The sequence below is a fragment of the Pelobates fuscus genome, chromosome 5 (genome assembly GCF_036172605.1).
Source record: "Pelobates fuscus isolate aPelFus1 chromosome 5, aPelFus1.pri, whole genome shotgun sequence".
NCBI classification, from domain to species: Eukaryota; Metazoa; Chordata; class Amphibia; order Anura; family Pelobatidae; genus Pelobates; species Pelobates fuscus.
The window spans coordinates 112445813-112466467 of record NC_086321.1 but is presented as its reverse complement, the minus strand read 5'-3'; the positions used below and the strand labels follow the sequence as shown (position 1 = coordinate 112466467).

The 20655-nt window shown below is 38.0% G+C and overlaps 1 protein-coding gene across 3 annotated transcripts in view; it reads right to left on the bottom strand.

The window, feature by feature from the left end:
• Nucleotides 1-20655, bottom strand: part of CTXN3 (cortexin 3) — an 88259-nt gene that overhangs the window by 44450 nt on the left and 23154 nt on the right. The window contains exon 1 of one of the 3 annotated variants that reach the window (XM_063454154.1): nucleotides 45-573. The exons of 1 other annotated variant lie outside the window; for it this stretch is intronic. Coding sequence is in view for 1 of the 2 variants with exons in the window: in XM_063454152.1 (XP_063310222.1) it covers nucleotides 63-93 (31 nt within the window). In the remaining variant the exon portion in view is untranslated. Of the gene's footprint in view, nucleotides 1-44; nucleotides 574-20655 lie in introns of those variants that run through there. One more of the 3 variants, XM_063454152.1, reaches the window with a different exon arrangement.

The window sequence follows — 20655 nt, the reverse complement described above, 5'->3', positions numbered from 1 at the left end:
AATGATTGAACATACACGGCATGCTGCCTGCTAACAGTTCTTACACTGTGTCACACAGGTACCTTGCTCTTGCCAACAGAAAACTTGGTCCATTCCCTGCTGTCACAATTATTTATTCGACTCTTCAAGTACTGTTCCTGTAAATCCATTTCGCACAAAGCACAGCATGCAGTTTAATGCCCGACATTTTGACCGGTGCGTCCTCAGAGCAATGAAATGGGAGTAAGTTTTAGGCAGGCGTTCTCCCCAATGTTAGATGTCACGGGCTGATCTGACTGCATGTTCTGGAAGGCAGAGCCTGATTTCCATTCCAGCTTAGCAGTTCTTCACTTCAATGTATTCCACAGACGCGAGGCAGCCGAGCAGCCTGTCTGAAATCCTCTTTAGAAGGACATTGAAATTCACAGGCAGTGCTGACTTCACAGGGTATTCCCATACCATACACAGTCATGCGTTTACAAACGTATTTCTCCTACTTTATTGATTACTGTCAGCAATCAGCCTTTTTTCATTCCAATTAGCACCCTTTTGCCAGCTAGACCTCTTGTTGTTCCCTGTTTGTGTCCTTCAGGCTTGTCCACTCTCATGAAATTGGAAAACATATAAGGCAAGTGTCTCTCTCTCTCTGCTGCCTGACCCACTATCAAATTAGATTGAAAGAATTTCAGCTGAAGGATTCATTGTGCCTGCAGAATGTTACAACTTGCAAACCTGCAGCCTCTGTCAGCATCACAACTCTCTATTACATCTATTGTCAGTATAAGCATCCTGCATGCTGGAGGTTACAACAAAAAACTTTTATCTCATCCTGATTACCTGTTAGCAAGTCTGGTTATCTCGAATGATGCTATCATTCTTAACCCCTTAAGGACCAAGCTTCTGGAATAAAAGGGAATCATGACATGTCACACATGTCATGTGTCCTTAAGGGGTTAAAAACAACATCATCTAAGTCATCTGTGTGAGATGAGAGATTTAGTCATCTGGGATTCATTCCACAATCTACGTTTTAATGCGATATTCCATGGTACCCTATGTATTAAGCCTAAAAGGGCACTTCTAGAGCAATAACCAGTACAGTCCTTGTTGTGATTATTGTGCAGTGGGTATTCAGGTGCCATCGTCCCAGTTATATTTAAATAATTTTTGAGAATTTGGTCAAAAATTGGGTTTAATTTGACCGATACTGAAGTGAATTAGCCCCAAACTTTAGGCAATAATAAGTTGAGATAGATAGGTTAGTGCTTACACTGCCCAGTCAGAGGAAATATTGGAATGGAATCCACATGATCAGGTCTTGGGCTGTGATTTGTGTCTAGTAATCGTTCCCTATAAAGACAAGGTATTTAATCAGTGTAGATAGGCCAGAAATGAGGTCTTGAGCCTAGTACTGTCAGAAAGCAGGATAAAGCTAATTACTTTTGTTAGGTAGGAATTCACGTACTGTCTACTAGTATTGCTGCTATGATAAACTTTAGAGGATAATGTATTATTCTACATAGAACACATAAAGTAGAAATGGCATCCACAAGGTAATTGCAGTCTTAGTATCAAGTTATCGACATCTTATACAAGACATGAAGGGCATTCGGTACCAAGCACTTTTTGAATGTTAGCTTAGCATTTCTAAAAAAAACATGGGATGCATAAATAACATATAATTGAAGGTTAATTCAATTTTAGGTACATATTTTTCAGAGATACATAATTAAATTTATGAAGATTTGCATTGTTTAATATCTCAATCAATTAAAGGGAGACCCCAGACTGCTAAAGCAAACATGAAGAGTGTGTCCTCTTTTTTAATATTACAAAAAGTGCAGATTTCAGTAGAAATGGGTTCTTTTACAAATTAACCTTGTCATACTTCTCTTGCTGTCAATCAGACAACCGGTCCTGTTACTTCCTGGTTTGTTTAGCTAAACTCAAGAGGCAGCAATTGCATAGAGCCTTGCAAAGACTTCTAATTGAGCTACATTGGGAAGTCTGTGATTTGACAGCCACAGAAAGTTGGGCTGAGGAAGAAAGGGACGGTGGAGGTGGGAAGTAGCAACAGTTTTAAAAAAGAGATTTGCAGGTTTTGGAAGCTGTGTTTAGATACACCTCAATGAAAACATGCATGCTTTTTAGAAAAGGGTCAATTTACTAAACAGTTATTTTTCATTATTTACTTTTTTATTTAGCCACTGGTGTGTCCCTTTAATTCATCCTTCAAAGATATATTGAGGAAATGTTATTGTATCAATTTTCATACCTGTTACATCATTGAACTAAAAAAAGGGTATTGATTCAAAATTGCGACTAAACCATGATTTCATCGTTAATCTATTGACGTCAAGTTTGATAGATACTGTAAAAAAAAGAAAAGGAAAAAAAAAAGGAATATTCTAGGAGTTTTTGATAACATTACAGACTGAAATTTATCGTCAGCCAAGTGCATTGTTGATGCTAGGAGGTGTTACTGATAATGTCCCATATGGTCATGGCAGTGAGTGTGTGTTTCATTAAGGTCTCTCTAAACAAACATTTTAACTATTGTACAATGGATTTATTATGCTATCAATTTTGTTAGTTATACTTTAGTTACTTGCTTTGTCCTTAAGTCGAGGGAGGTACTTTGTGTGGATTATTCTGCTCGTATGCTAGCACTTAGAAATCTCTTGGGCACTGGTTAATTGTGAGAAATGTTCTTCTGAAGTCATTTGGAGGTGTTGAAATTGCTATTGCATTAGAGTGTCACTAACTCCTTTTCAGCAGAATTGTGATCTTCCAAACTTTCAGGATTAATTCTAGGTTTAGAGTCCTCTTCCACCAATCCAATAATAGTAAATGTGTTGTCAAAAATGATTGCAATGGTGGGATTGGGATCACTTCGACACCGTTAATGGCTCATCTGCAGCCATCCACATGGCAATAGATATCTCATATGAGATGAGATGGAAATAATACAATTTTGCTTACAGAAAAGAAACCGGATTACCTTTGTAGCAAGTCAGCATCATAAAAATGCCAACAGAATTTAAACACAATGTTTATGTGGGTATAATGAATGCTAATATACATTAGTACAGTTATATTAACTATTGTAGATAATGATGACATAATATGATTAGCAATAATTCATGTTTTGTACTGATTTATATTAACCTCTCTTACTCTTCCCACCTCCGTGATTGTTAGACTGTATGTAAAAGTTCCAATTCAAACTTGCTTACTGTATGGAAAAATGGAAGAGAGGGCTGCCATTTCCAATTGCCTAAATTCTATTTGTTAAGACAGAATGAAGCTATAGATAAAGCTTCTAGAGAAAATTAACTAAACTCTGAATTCAGTTGAGCATTTTTTGTTTTACTTTGCTACGATTTTGGTAGAGATGTGGTGGTTAATAAGTATTGAGGAAAAAATAATTATAATAAAAAGATACACCTCTGAATCTTCTTTGTTTACTTTAAGTCTGCAGTTTCTATAGGCACCAGGCCAGCGCATGGCTGGGATTTTTCAGCAAACAGCCATCCCATTGTTTTAAGAAGAAGCTCTGACCAGCATAAATTTATGGGATACATACTTTAACAATTGTAAATAGTGACATTCAAATATTGCAAATAGGGAAGAAATATACAACTAGCAGAATATCTTCAGTTATCTGCATACCTCCTAAGTGTCCCAAGTTAGGATCGACAGTCCCTATTTGGGGCATAAATCCCTCTGTGCTTCTTTTCTTTCTTACAGGGACACTATAGTGACCAGAACAACTACAACTTAAACACTGCCTTTACACATTACATTTTACACAGGAAATTTATGGTGAAGCATTTGATTGGCTGTGATTATCAAGTTTGATGATCTCAGCCAAGAGGGCAGAGCAGGGGCAGAGCCAGTCACGAGGAGACCCACATGTCATGGGAAAAGGTGAATAAAACACCTTTTTAACCTGGGACAAGGACGGACGGTCACATAAACGGCGCATTTAGATCTATAGTGTCATGAATACATGCTTGTCTTTCTGACACTATAGTGTTCCTTTAATCTCCCTCTTTCGTATGAGCTTGGTATTCTTGGCATGTCTGACTTTAATCAAGAGCTACACAGCAATAATACTCACAGTATTGTGTCTTTAAACTACAATAAATGTGTTTAGAAATGAGTCTGTATAAATAAGATACATTGTTCTTGTTCTTAATTACATTAGTTCTGTGAAAACATAGTGCTTTCTTATGCTATGACATCGCAAAGTGGGCTATTGGGCATATAGCTGCTTCAGTTTGTCCACACTGCAGCAGTTAAAGAAATATTATGATGGGCAACATACATACATATATTTTAACAATAACCTATGCAAGAAGCATGAAAGGCTATAGGGCTTAAATTGCCAAAAACGAAGCGTTTGGAAAGTATAACACTATTAATTCTTTGTAGTTGCCTTGCAAATTTACAGCATCAGTACATAACCCATGCTTTTGCTATATTGAAAAAAATGAACCTGGCCAGAGATATTCTGAAATAATGCTGCTGGATCTCTAACCACTGAGCTTTCTCAATTGTCAATAGGAATTAATCTAACAATTTAGATTCTGTTGGTGATAAAGTTGAAGTGTGGGCATAAATGCATGAAATAAGGTGGCAAATAACTTCAAGGAATCAAATTTTCTAAATTATATGCTTGATTTACTCGCCAGATGACAGAATATTGATGTACATGAGTTTAATTATACATTCGGAGGAAATAAACCTGACCCCGAATGCTGATCAGCTGATCGTTAGATTACACATTGCGAAGTGTTGTCAACAAGCCATTGTAAGCAAATTTTACCGCGCAAGACCCAGAGAAGTTTTTTTTTTTTTTTTTTACTTTTGAGAACACATACTGAGACTTGCAGCGGTTGGTGGAGGATCATGTTCCCATTAACATTTAGCTTCTCACTCACATATGAGGGGACTCGGTTAGACCTGGTACAGCTTACCAGTATCTTAACATGTTTTGCATAAGATGCTTTGTTTTTGCTGTTTTTATTTGTTTCTCTCCTCTGTTATATAACAAAAACCTTATGTTGCCTTCTTTTTAAAATGTCAATGTCTGAAACCTTACTACGTCAATAGAAATGATCAAAGTATATTTATTGAGAAGAACAAAAGGTAAAATAAATATTGTGCAAAACACAACAGTGTGGCATCACCAGCAAGACATGTCATGATTAAACAAATGAGATGGAGATATTACTAAGTAACTATTATATTACATATGGCTTAAATATTCAGATTTTGTTTAAACATTTGTAAGTCATTTCATTGCAAAGAATAAACCATTTATAATAGAAGCTACTACATATATATGATTTAGAAAATACTGTGCAATTTATTGCCCCGGGGGCACATAATAAGAATATACAAGGAATATGGTCTATGATTAAGTCCATGCTGGATGAAACATGTTAAATAATTGTGGGAATGTGACTGACTTTTAATTTGAGTTTGCAATATAGAGGTTCCTGGTAAGCCGTGACTTCTTCATTGTTTGAGAGTCTGGTGAGGATGAAACATTCCAGGGATAACAAAGCATGTTACGTTAAGTGCCTTCTCTGTGTACAGACTGACATCTGGAGCAGGTAGGACGTTATCCACATTGTCAGTTTATGTCCATTCATGAGTGGTGAACATATTCTATGTCATGAACAATTGCTCACAGGCAAGATAGTTTAGATGAGACTATAAGGTCAATAAAAGCAATCCACCACTGTTCAGTGAGTTGAATACCTGCTGTGGATTTTTTCACAGAGCACACCATTTCCACATCAAATCTACAAACAGTCCAGGATTTAGAAATTTAAAAGTTCTGCTCAAATAGGGACATTCAAAAAACCTGGACCGCATGGTGAACTTTAAGAATTATATGTATAGGGTCGCAGCCTGCTATGGTTTCCTAAGTGTAGATATAATCACATCCCCTGAAGGCTTACATTATATCAGGGCTGGTGCTACCTTTGAAGTGCTCACATGGCCAACAGGGCTATTGATTTTTACACAGAACAGAAAGGCCCAGAGAAAAGGCATCCGTCATTGCCCTGGCAACCATGGAATTAGTTGTGAATTTGATGTTATTTCAGCCAATAGAAGTGTTAATGTGACATCTTCAAATAAAATAGGACAGTAATCTGTGTATTTCCATCCCTGCTCATTCTTTTAAATTAAACAATGTGCTGTTATTATGAGAACGCTACGTTTTGTACGAAAAGGAGCGTTACATTCTCATAATTTACATTATCATAATTTCTTTGAACTCTGATTTACAGTTACATTTTATTGAATCTGTTCTTATGAGGTTAATGGATGAAATACATATGGAGGAACTATAATAAAGTTGTTACAAAAGGCCAGATGATCAAGGAATGATCAAATATAGCTATTCCCAAGTGTTCACTTTACCAGCTAAAATATAAACAATATGAAATATTTCATGAAACATGACATTTTAAAATTGTAATTGAAGTGTCATCTGTCAAGAAAAAAAAACAATATAATATTCCATCTATACATTGTGGTACAAATTGATCGAAAATACATATATTTAATTAGGCCTTCCTTTTACAAGGAAAAGTCTACAAATATGTAGTATGCAGTCTAAATGGAATGCCAACACTTCTTCTTGCTGCACAAGGTATGGACATTTTGGTGGAAAGGTAGGTGATCTTCAGGTAAGTATGTGTTTAATTATATATCTTTGATGATAGTTTTGCCAGAACAAGGTATGGATTACTTTTACAGCTACATTTTGGGAATAAAAGTAAACTTAAAATTCTCCTCTATCTTTGCTTCAGTTATAATGGGGGAAAATGTACTTCATACTTACTGTAATTTTCTTTTCCTGGCTATTTTTTGTGGCAGCATCACTCATGGGTAGCCCCTCCCCCAGCCAACACAGGACAGGAATCAAAAACTAATTAATCAGACTAATTCGGTATAAAAGGTCCCTCCTTCATTCATACCCTGGTCCAATTATAAAGCACAAAATATAAAGGATAGGAACCTGATGCTGTCATGAAAAATAGCCAGGAAAATAAAATTATGGTAAGTATAAAGTAAATTGTCCCTATTCCTGGCTAATCATGGCAGTATCACTCATGGATAATACCTAAACAGAAACATAAATAGAAGGGTTGGGAAGAAACAGACTCAAAGATCGAAAAAATAGAACAAATTTAATTTCAACAAATAGAGGATACTGAGGACAAGACTCCCCTGCCAAATGAGGTGGAAGGAGATGCCACATCCAGTTTATAAAGTTTTATAAAGGTCATTGGGGAAGACCAGGTTGCTGCCCTACAAATATTCTCGTATGGTACCTCTGCCCAGTTAGCCCATGAAGTAGCCAAAGCTCTTGTTGAATGCGTTTTCATTTTGTCAGGAGGAGGTAAGTTCTTGTGATGGTAGGCACTCTGAATAATTATAGTAATCCATCTTTTTAAGGTAGAAGCAGATGCAGCCTCACCTATTCTTGTACCAGAAGGAAGGACAAATAGCTGGTCAGACTTCCTGTAGGATTTTGAAATTTCCAAATAACAAACCAGGCATTTCCAAACATCCAGGTTATGAAATCTGGCTTATGTTTCAGATCCTGGATTATGAAAGAATGAAGGTAGGACCACCTCTTGGGACAGATGAAATTCTGAGACCACTTTAGGTAAGAACTCTTGCTCAGTACGTAGACATACCCTGTCATGATCTACCCGAGTATAGGAGTCATCCGAAGAGAAGGCTTTAATTTCAGAAATACGTCTGACTGAGGTTATAGCTACCATAAACAAGGTTTTATATGCAGGGTAGAGTTCAGACTTTCTGAAGGTGAAAAACAGACTTTCAGTCAAGGCATCCAAAACCAGAGGAAGATCCCATGGAGGAGAGTAATTCCTTTTGGGAGATCTGATGGTCTAATACTTACGACAGCCTTAAAGAACCTTGCAATTAGTGGGTCCGAAGACCAGGAATCATCACATAGAGCAGATAAAGCAGAATATTGTACTTTTAAGGTACTAAGGCTATGACCCTTGTCGAGTCCTTCTTGTTAAATTCAATTGCTTTAGAAGATGCCCAATTCTTGAATGTCTCCCAAATGCTATGATAACGTTCCAAAGTAGTTTTTTGTCTTGATTTCAAGAGTGTATCAATAACTGCTTCAGATAGACCCAAGTTCTTCAATCTCTCCTTTTCAAAAGCCATGCCCCTAAGTTCAGGATCTCTGGATTGGTGTGAGATACAGGGCCTTGTATTAGGAGATCTGACCTCAGAGCCAGTGGTCTGTCAGGCTCAGCTTGATCAGTAAGGGGAACCAGGACCTCCTTGGTCAATTCGGGATCACTGCTATTACTTCCCTTCCCTCTGTCCAAACTTTGTGCAGGAAGCGATGTATCATCGATAGAGGAGGGAATGCATACCCCAGATCGAAGGTCCACCATTGTGATAGGGCATCTTGCCCTGCTGAAAGCTGATGTGGATGCCGAAAGTAAAATGTACGAGTCTGGCAATTCTCTGCTGTGGCCATAAGATCGATCTGTAATATGCCCCACCGGATAGTTATTTCTCTGAATACCTTCGGATGAAGTCTCCATTCTCCAGGGAGGATCTCTGACCTGCTTAGGAAGTCTGTCGTCTTGTTCTCTGTACCTGAAAAAGATTGGATTGGGCCAGTTCCATAATCAGAGACAATTCTTCTAGAAGAAGCCTGCTGCGGGTGCCCCCTTGGTTGTTTATATACGATGCCACGGCCCGGTTGTCTGTTTTTAGAAGATTGTATAATGGAAGGAAGGAAACCTAAAAGCGCCTTCTGAATAGCACGTAATTCCCTCTAGTTGGAATGTAGAAGACTCTCCTTGTGTGTCCACTTTTCTTGTTTCCATAGGGATTGGAAATGGGCACCCCATCCATAAGAACTTGTGCCCGTCGTCATGGGTTGCCGTACGTGGTTCTTCCAGAGGGAATCCTGAAATAAGTTTCTGTCTTCTTTCCACCAGATCAAATGTTATCTCACTCAAGGAGAAATATACATTCTGTGTTCTCAGTCTGCCCTTTCTTTGTTGAACTGTAGAAGAATTTTTTTTGGGATTGGTCTAAATCTCCATTGAGACCACTTCACCAAACCTATTGTAGAGGTCATTGAGCCCATCAGGATCATAAGATACCTTGCTGATGTGCAATTGATCCTTAAAGTCTTTTTGACTTTGTCTTTTATCTTGATGACTCTTTCTGGAGACAAGTGGATCTTTATTTTTGAGGTATCTATCAACTAGAAATATAATTCTTTGGGAAGGTGTAAGTGCACTTTTTTCTGTATTAATCAGCCAACTGTGAGCTTGTAGTATTTCCATGACAGCTTGAGTATGAAGAATAACTGTCTGACGAGAAGGGCCCACTATCAGTTTATTGTCTAGATCAGAGATAGACAACCTTTGGTGGACTACATCCCCCATAATGCTCTTACACCCATAATGCTGACAAAGCATCATGGGAGGTGTAATCCAAAACATCTGGAGTGCCGAAGGTTGCCTATGCTTGGTCTAGATAGTGAAAAATTTGAATGCCTTGATTTCTTAGGAATGCTATAAAAGTAATAAGAGTCTTGGTGAATGTTCTCGGGGCTATACTCAGACCGAAAGGCAGGCCCTTGAACTGGAATTGTTTTCCTAACATCCAGAATCTTAGAAACTTTAGCTGGTTCTTGTGGACTGGTATCTGATAGTAAGCATCCTTTAAGTCGATTGACCTCATCCATTCTCTTTCCTTTATATTTTTTAAGATTGTGGAAATTGATTCAATCTTGAAAATTCTTGTATTGTCCTTCTTTTGGGACTTCCTCTATTACCCCTTGGTGTAGAGGTTTGTGAATGCATTCTTTCATGGCTTGTTCTTTTCGGCCCTTTGATACTCTACGAATATATTTGTTATTGGAAAAGTCTTGAATTCCATCATGTAGCCTTCCCTTAAAAGGGAAAGCACCCATGTGTCTGTGATGTTTTGGGTCCACATAGGGTAGAACCTTTGAAGTCTTCCTCCAATCAGCCCTATCTGAACCTGCCGACCTTCAGAAGTTTTTATTTGAAGTCCTAGGTCCTTTCCTTCATGAGTTTTGGTATAAGATGTATGTAGGTAACTTCTCCAGTTAGATTTTCGGGAATATTCTCTTGCGAGTTTGTAAGATCTACTGTCCTGAAAGGACCCATCTGTATATCTCTTATTTCTCCAGGAAGAAGAGGCTGGTTTTTGTCACTCCTTTTTTGCCATCAGCTGCCTTCTGAATGGCCTTGTCCAATACTTTGCTGAATATTAAATCTCCTTGGAATGGGAGACCGCAGAGAGAGGTCTTTGAGGCATAGTCCGCTCCCCATGAGTGAAGCAATAGAGCCCTTCTCGAGGCTACTGTTAATGCCATACTTTTTGCCAGCATTTTGGTAGTATCCAATGATGCCTCCGAGCAAAACCTATAAGCCATCTTAAATTCTTTTAGACTTTCCACCAGGTTTTCTCTGAGAGATCCATATTTTAAAATCTTCCTGAGGAGATCTCATCCTGTTAGATTCTTCAGCTACTTCCATCAGACATGATCTACACAGGTTCTTCCTTTCAGGTGCAGATAGATTGCAATTTATGCATCTATTGTATTTTTTCTTGCACTTCCTGGGTGGAGTATCACAAGTTTTGCTGGGGCTGAAATACAAGGCCATATATATACATATTTTATTAGCCCATTATTGCACTCTTTTTAAGAACCCCCTTATGGAAAAAAAAATATTTGGCTCACCTATTTTTTCTAGAGTCAGATCTTCTATAGGCAGAGGGAGAAGCCATACTAAAAGAAAATATTACCGGTATATAAGTATTTGCTAAAAAAATGATAAACGTATCTTAAATAATATGTTTAAGAGAAAGATAATGTCACTATAACTGAAATATAGCTCTCAATGCCCAGGGCAGTAAATCCGAGCATCAAATACAGCTGGAACAGGTTCAGAGTGTCACACAGGAACAGACTGCTAAATCTGGAGCCAAAACGAGCACTTTTAAATTTTGGCGCGGTTTCCCTTTATATGCCGGGATTCGCTCATACGCAGTGTGCATTCTAGCCAACAACCGATCTCATCATTACCACGTGACCCAATCCAAACCACGCCCCCTTACTTCCCATACAGAGAAACAGACTTGCAAACAACTGCAGCTGAACTCTGCAGAAATTGATAGCTGGGAGATTGAAGAATCCCACAGTAAGTGAAAGACAGAATCTGCACAAGTAAAAGAACAACATAAAGGTTGTTTAATGAGATCAATAAAATATCAAGACACAAAATATCAAGACACACTCTTCAATGCTACACACTTGGCATTCTCCTAATAAATTGAGTCTCCTACCAGCCCAGTGCTTGGCTGAGCCCCAGAGGTGGCACTGGGATCCCAGCCAGGCCCTGATAGTCTGGTGTAAGACGAGTTATGGCTTCCCCCAAAGCTACTGCCCCAGAGATATCCATGTAAGGAAGAAAAGGGGGGATTTTCTCAGGGAAAATTTTTAAGGTACTCACCGACCCCTTATTTCATCTGAGTAATAATTTGATGCAGTTCTTGTGATTCCTTGCTTCAGGTCTAATCTGAACCTAACTCAGTTAGTATTGCCCGTGCAGCCTGATTACTGAGTCCTTACCCACGGAAACGCAGGAAGGTAGACAAAAATATTAAATTCTATAAAGGAAAAAAAAAATTCCTGTTTGTCTGGCTGAGTACAGGAAAAAAAAGACTAGGGTACGAAGGGAGGAGGGACCTTTTACACCTAATTAGTCTAATTAATTTGTGTTTAATTACTGCCCTGTGTTCCTGGGGGGGTAGCTACCCATGAGCAGTGTGTATCTTGGTTTTGTGCTGCCCTATTTAACCCCCCCCAGCCTCCTTACCTTTGGGAATGCTGGGGGGTGGGGGGTTCTCCCATTCCCTGGTGGTCCAGTGGCTGCAGGGCGGCACTGACGGGCGGGCGGCTGGCGAGGGAGCACTTCCCCTGAGCTCTCTGCTCAGCTCCCTCGCGCGCCGCCCGCAGAGTGAGGCTGGGAGGCGGAGCCGGAATATGATGTCATATTCCGGCTCCCAGCCTCACTCTGCGGGCGGCTCGCGAGGGAGCTGAGCAGAGAACTCAGGGGAAGTGCTCCCTCGCCAGCCGCCCGCCCGGCATGTCAGTTAGCCGCAAGGTTAACAAGGCATTTGCCCTGGGCATTTGGGGGTGGCTTTTTTTGCCGCCTGATGGAAAATGCCGCCCAAGGCAAATGCCCTTTTTGCCTCGCGGCTAAAACGTCCCTGCCCATGAGTGATGCTGCCATGATTAGCCGGAAATAATCATTTAATGAATACAAGTGCAAAAATAGGTGTGCAATTCTAGGCGCTTAGAAAATAATTAAAAGGTTTATGTATGATACAATAATAGCTGTGGCACTCTGTGGATACTCCTTATATCTCACAATCAAAATCCGAAAAAATCATAAAGAATATTTAGGATTTATGCAATGCGCCCCCACCTCCCAAACACGAAAGAGCTAGTCCAGTGCTAAAAAATTTAAACAGCATACGAATACTTACCCCTAAATAAGTTAGTGCTTGTATATATTGGGGAAAAAAAGACAAAAAAGGGAAAAAATATAAAAATAGTGCAATATTGTTGTGCTTTACATAAAAGATAATAATTATTATTATTATTGCGATTTATATAGCGCCAACAGATTCCGTATAATCACAAAGAGATGGATTATGCTCACAATTTGTAAGTCTTTTAAGCATTATGGCGCTGAACATAAAGAGTGTCTGTGTTTAATGAATGAATTTATTGAATATGTCCAAGCCGTGATCACACATGAACAAAGTAACAAGACAGAACTCTGGTCTAATTCTTTAAGTTGACTATCACGTCACTTAAACTCCCAGTTTGTGTTTAAACCCTTATATTTTACCCATGCCTCGGAGACTTGAATGCTCCATCAATCAGGCATGCTCCATCAATCATTTACACACATCTTTCATTAAACATGATTATTCAGACTTTGAAAATAATTAAATACTTTATTTGAGAGTGATACCTTATCAACATCCTGCTATACACATATACAAATGTATTAATTAGCATTATTTTTTAAGGGAATTTTAAACTATATTGAAAGAGGTATTTTTTTCTAATACTTCACAGTGCGGTCGCAATATGTCACTTTGGGTCAGAAAGCTTCTAAGAGCACCTCAATGTGTCACTAAGATTTGGATGGTGTAACTTAGTTTAGAAAGAAAGGCATGCATGTCACTTGAATTTATAGGTATCACCGATCACTGTGTGAACATCAGAACAATTATATGCTGAATTCAGCAGTCTTTGCCTGTCGGGACTATATTTCACGTAGCAGACTCAGTGGTGCATTAAGGCTTCAAAGAACAAGGTGTGATCAGTGCTAAGCATTTCATATAAAGTAATACAGGCCTTTTAAAATCTAACCCCAGATAAGGTAAGCATGGAGATCAAAACACAGTATCATGCTATAAATGGCAGCCACAAAGACTTAGAATGTCCGGGACACATCAAATGGCATTTACAAGTGACAGTTGCAGTTTTTACCTGCTTTAATGGAACATGGGCTTTATGTGAAATAGAACATTTACATAAAGTGTTTTTGAGTTTATATTGATTACGAATTGTATGATTATGATGTGATTTTACATACATGAACTTAAAAAAAAGAATTCTGAAAACATATTTTTGGTCATCTTCATGGTTTTACATGCTCTTATAAATGCACTACGATTACTACATGATGAGTCCTGCTGCTGGTAAACCGGAAGACAACACAAAATCAAAACGTACGTGATTTTCAATTCCCAAAAACCAGCAATAAAAACAGATTTCAAAATCGGTTCTCAAGCTCTTGGAAATGTCCTTATTATCTAGAATATCAACAGATATTGTGCTATCTATTAAAGGGTTACTTCAAGTACCAGGACCACGTCACTGATTTGAAATGGTCATGGTGCCTGTAGACTGTTTTGCAATGAAACGCTGCACATACAGAGATTAAGCTGCCTTAAATTAATCTCCAGCCTCGCTATTGTCAATTCTGTGCAAAATTGGCAAATAATGCCAGCATGCTGGCACCAGACAGTCAATGGTAGCATTCCTCCATACATTCTGCCCCTGTCCTCCTCTCAGTCCATCTGCCCTGCCCTACTTCCCCCTTCAGTTAGTCACATTAGTGGAGCGAGAACACCGGGTTGAGGCCTCAGGGCTGGAAAAAAAAATAAGTTTAAATGTTTTTTTTTAACAGAGAGGGTTACTACAACCAAAACCAGTGTTTTTGCTTGGAGTTATCATTTAATTTAAAATGTACAGTAAAGATGCCCTTTCACTGCTGTAGGTGAAATTATGATTTCCAGTTAACTAATGACCTTTTAACCTTTGTATAATCTTAGTCAATAGGTCACCAGAGAGATATTTGTATTGATCCTGTATATATGTGTTTAAATAGACACTCCAGATACCCTTCAGGCACTAACATAACTTAAGTGCATTTGAAAGGTTTTGGCCTCATTTTCCTGTTGTATTTTCTTCATAAATCTCTTTATGTGTTGGTGAACTGCCGCATGGACAGCCACTCCACTAACTCATGGCCCCCAGACTACTGGTTTAGAGCACTTCCATTGGCTGAACCAAAAAAATGGATGCACAAGCGATCACACCATAAAATCCAGGAATTATTGTTCCAATATATATATATATATATATATTGTATTCCAAGATGAAAAAAGATATGGTAAGATTACAGTTACCTCTCTTTAGGCAATGCATGTTGCGCAGAACAATCAACCTTAAGAGAAAAGCAAACTGTGTACATGCATGTTTAAAACTACACCTCAATTAACACTTAACTTAATCATTATAAGCAAAAAAAATTGAAAAAAACACACTACATAGAAAGACAAAACAAAAACAATTTAACATGCAAATGCAAATTCAGAGAGCACTGGTTCCTGGAGATCTGCATTCACGGTCACTTTAATGTGAGTTGCTTTGCCCGTTAGAGCTCCCAAATGATTTTTTTATTATTTGACTTTTCACTCCCCTGGGCTGGCTTTATGGGGAAAGTCTCTTCAATGCTACACACTTGGCATTCTCCTAATAAATTGAGTCTCCTACCAGCCCAGTGCTTGGCTGAGCCCCAGAGGTGGCACTGGGATCCCAGCCAGGTCCTGATAGTCTGGTGTAAGACGAGTTAAGGTGCACACACATAAAGGGTGAAGATTTTCTATCTTAAAGGGGTCCATCTGCAAAATCATGCTGGTCCTGGATGTGACATCCACCGATTCCCTGATATAAAGCCCCTCAGACAGAGTTCCGATGTATTGTAAAAAGCATGTGTTTTATCTGCTACCTGTCTTACTGTTATTCTGTGCTCCCATTTTTCTGTGACCTTGGGCTGCACTTGATCACAGCCCTTTGCTGACTGGACTGGGTCTTCCTGCCTAGCCAAAATTTGTATCTTGAATTTCTCATTCCTATTTGACACCTGGATCCATCTCCCCATTTTGCAGCAATCCCCTGCATAACGAGCCCCACACCAAAAAAAATATAACACATTCGTTTTGATTTTAAAAAAAGGAAAAAAAGCTTTGCAGCTCCACCCCTTTTCCTGTATTCTCAGCCAATGAGATATCAGTGTAAGAAGAGATGCTCACATGACTCCACCTACAGCCAATCACTGTCCTCTTGTAGCCAGGGACTAGCAAAGCTAAGGGAATAGGCCTTGACGAAGCTAGGAGGCAGGCATATATGTATGGAAGTATTTTTTATTGGATAGGGAATCAGTGGGGGCAGGGCTTATTTGTTTTATATAATAACAGACATTTTAAATTAGGGACAATTTTATTTAATCCAGACATACCTGTTGTTGTCCCATCCTCAATACCTTATTTTGTTTGCTGGGGTGGGGTAGTTTCTTCCTTTTATCCAGTCTGGTCACGGCAAGGGGGCTGGATAAAACATTGGGGGGTAGGGATGATTGGTAGCTGGGATGACGTTTGGTAACAAGATTCACATGGTTGAATTTGGGATTTGTTAGTATAGAGCCAGTTGGTGACTTTCAACATGGGGGTGTAGGGGTGGGGTACACCCCTGCAATGTTAAGTCAGTTGAAGTAAGATGCCTGTTGTGGCTGTGTTTTGTGTTATGTTATTTATAATATTGTTATGAAGACTTATGGGTCATTGTGAGTGTGTATAGTAGTGTTTGGGTAAATTTGTGTGTCTATGTTAAAATTGGATATGGTTTGTATATGACACATTTTGTTATTTATACCTATATATATTTTATTAAAGCCAAGATATTTTATCAACTTTAATTTTGGTGTCTGTGTCTTTTTGGGGTACGGGTACAGGGATGTTTATGACATATGCAAAAGGACAACTATGCATATGTAATGTTATCTGACCTCTTTTCCCATTAGCACAGCTTTGATATGTTTTAAAGAGAAGAAGTCAGTGGTTGCCTGGGAGACAGAGTCAAAACAGTCTCTCATCGACTGAGCTACACCATTTAACCTTTATGGTCCACCACTGGAGAATGAAAGGACTTACCTCAATATGACTGAGCTCATTATGACTGAACTGTATAGGTCTTTAAAAAAAAGTCTAGTACGCACTGAAACGTTGACATAATCCTTGTAAATTCTGTATGAATAAAGAAAAGTTGATTGAATGCAAACCCTGCTAAGTGCACCCTGTTTGGAACTTGTACATACGGCTAGAGTTTAGCAACGCAGCATAGACAAGACAGAGCAGTCAGTGTGAGGCACTGAATGTATATATATATATACACAAAATATACATTATGATCTATGGACAATGAAGGTACACAAGCCATTTTTCTGGCACAGGTTTATGTTAACCCCTTCTTGACAGCCTAAATGCCAGGATAGCATAATGTAATGTGATTTACTTAAATCCTTATTACAAAAAGGGTAATTACATTTACAAACCCAATTATTATTACAAAAACACAAAGAACACTGACACAGAGTAAGACACGCTGGTTTTAAATTTGAACTTTGTGAAAATGACACATATCCATTTGTGCGTAGCCTATAAATGTCACAGGCAGCTTTTAGCAAAAAGGTTAAGTGTTTACAGACATCAAAAGAATTGCACATTAATTATGATACCTATTGATTGCTCACTTTAATATAAATAGACAAAATGGGAGAAATCAATAACCCGTTTTACCTCCCTTTAATGTAAAGAGAGGCAACTGTTAAATTTCACCTTTACATTAAACATTCCAACTTGAAAATGCATTTGCTTCAGAAGTCCGAGTTCCAATACATCCAAAAACAAGGCAAAACAACCTTTGCGCTTTACCATTTACTTGTGTCTTCAATGTTATGAAGCAGTGGGGTATAAAAAGTAACTATTTTAGCACATGCCTAATCGCCTATAATGGAGCTACATATGTTTCATAAAAAAAATGTACCATGCATTTTGATGAAAAAAAATATGATATTTTTTGTTTTCATGTACATTTACATTTAGATCTTTCTACTGAAGTTCCCTCCTATTTCAGAAGTGAAATGCGTTTGGTACATATGGAAGCATAAATGCACCGTGCTTTACAACTAAATCTTTTAAATATTCAGCACACACAACTCACGTTTTGGTGCATGTAATCTTGGGTCAATGAGCATGGAAAAAATAAACAAAGCATCACCAGGGAACATTAAATTACCAGTCAGTCTTAGTGTTATCTGAAAGTTGCTGACTTGAGTATTTTATCCTGACTTGGAAGCTTCTGTCAAGGGAATTGTGTTCATAATCACACATTTTCCACTATTTAATTCATTCTTTTTTTACTATCTGAAATTAATTAATTTAACCAGTTGATCGTATTACTCTTAATTACCTTACCTCAAATATTTTTAGGTACCCATCACTATTTTTAGAAATATGTCACGTTTACTTTGTGATTCATTGCCTTCCAATCTGAACTCAAAAGGCCAAATACGTATTTTCGATGCATTAAAGGCCCTTTCCCTCATCCTCATGCATATTAAATTGTATTTCTTTTGTATTGGTTTTGATCTCATAAACTTTGAGGACAAAGGATCTGAAAATTCTACTAAACAAATGTAGAAGGAGTAATGGATTGTCAAATATCAAATTGAGTTATATGTTCTTAAATTGTGTGCTAACCACAAATGACAGGAGTAGTTAAATGATAGATGAGAAGAGCAGGGGAAATTGTATTGTCTTCAACATTATTTCATTCTAAAGATTTTAGTTGCCCCTCACAGACCTGTTTGCTCTCTCGAAATAGTAAGCGATTACTTCAGAAGATAAAGTAAGCAGAGGTTACATATTGTAGTGCTCTCCAACATATTGTAGTGCGCTCAAATTTGTATTTTGTATGGTTGGAAGTGGGTAAGCCGCCCAACAGCAGTTAGAGGAAAAACTGTGAGTTATGGCTCAGATGCGCAAGGCTTTTCTTTTTGTTTGTTTTATTTTAGTTTAAATTGCCAGACCTCTTAATAAAAGACTGCATTTACAAGACATCCGATTTGTGTGGTGTTCCAATCATTAAGACTGTGTGATTGCATGGTCCCAGGTCACAAAATATAATATGTATATATATATATATATATATTATATTTTGTGACCTGGGACCAGAGCGCCTCAATTGTGGAACGATTCCCCGAGCATAGAGTCCTTTAAGAGATCCCTCTCTACATACCTCAAAACAGAATGCACCTGTCATGGTTGATTATATATTTCCTACCTGTTCTATGTTAAATTTTGTATTTATTGTGTATTAATATTCTTGTATTTTATTGTACCCTATTGAAACAATGCAATGTTTTGTGGACCCAGGACACACTTGAAAACGAGAGAAATCTCAATGTATCCATCCTGGTAAAATATTTTATTAATATATAGTTATATAATTTTATGTATCTGTATTATCAGGTTACCGTATATACTCGAGTATAAGCCGAGTTTTTCAGCACATTTTTTGTGCTGAAAAACCCCAACTCGGCTTATACTCGAGTCAATGTCTGTATTATGGCAATTTATGGCAGCTCCCTTCTCCTCCACGCCGGTCCTTTCAGCACCTCTGTCAGCTCGAAGTGTAAGTCTCGCGAGAGTCGCGGGGTCATAGTGCGGCTCTCGCGAGACTTACACTGTGAGCTGACAGAGGAGCTGCACGGACCGGCGCGGAGGAGAAGGGAGCTGACAGGAGCTGCAGGAGAGGTAAGTGCTTCCTGCCAGCCCCCCTCCCCCCTACTGTACTGCCAATGCCACTGGACCACCAGGGAGTGAGAGCCCCCCTCCCTGCCATGTATCAAGCAGGGAGGGGGGACGAAAAAATAAATAATATATCATTATTAATAATAATAATAATAATAATAAATAATAAAATAATAATAATTTAAAAAAATTTATATAACAGAAAAAAACTATTAAAATAAAATAAAAAAATAATAAAAATGCCCACCCCCCACCAAGGCTCTGCATCACACACTCAAACACTGCATTCATACACACTGCACTCATACACACACACTGCATTTATACACACACTTTGCACTCATACACACACACTGCACTCTTATACACACACTGCATTCTCATACACACACACTGCACTCATACACACACACTGCACTCATACACACACACTGTAAATAAATATTCAATTAATATAATTTTTTTAGGATCTAATTTTATTTAGAGATTTACCAGTAGCTGCTGCATTTCTCACCCTAGTCTTATACTCGAGTAAATACGTTTTCCCAGTTTTTTGGGGTAAAATTAAGGGCCTCGGCTTATATTCGGGTCAGCTTATACTCGAGTATATACGGAATGTTATGTATTTATATTATCAGGTTATATTATATATTTATATTATGTTTATGTTATATCGTTATAATATGTTGAGTTTTTGTATTATCAAGTTATGTTATATAGTTATAAATAAAAATAAATATATTGTTATATAATTTTATGTATCTGTTTTTATCAGGTTATGTATTTTTATTATCAGTTTGTTATATATTTATATTACGTTATATATTCCTATTATGTTATATATTTATAATATGTTGAGTTATGTTATATATTTATAATATGTTGAGTTGTTTTTGTGTGTATATATGTGTGTGTGTGTGTGTGTATATGTGTGTGTGTGTGTGTGTATATGTGTGTGTGTGTGTGTATATGTGTGTGTGTGTGTTTGTATATGTGTGTGTGTGTGTATATGTGTGTGTGTGTGTGTGTATATGTGTGTGTGTGTGTGTGTGTGTGTATATGTGTGTGTGTGTGTGTATATGTGTGTGTGTGTGTGTGTGTGTGTGTATATGTGTGTGTGTGTGTGTATATGTGTGTGTGTGTGTGTGTGTGTGTGTGTGTGTGTGTATATGTGTGTGTGTGTGTGTGTGTGTGTGTATATATATATGTATGCAATAATAATACAATAAGTGCAGACATTAGGTTGCTAGAGTAGGGTCTGACACAAATGTGGTGCATTGGCATTGTGGCAGACTTATGCTCATATACTGGAGCTAAATCCGCATAATTTGTGCCAAAAACAGGTCCATTTTGTAAGCTTTTAAGGTGGTC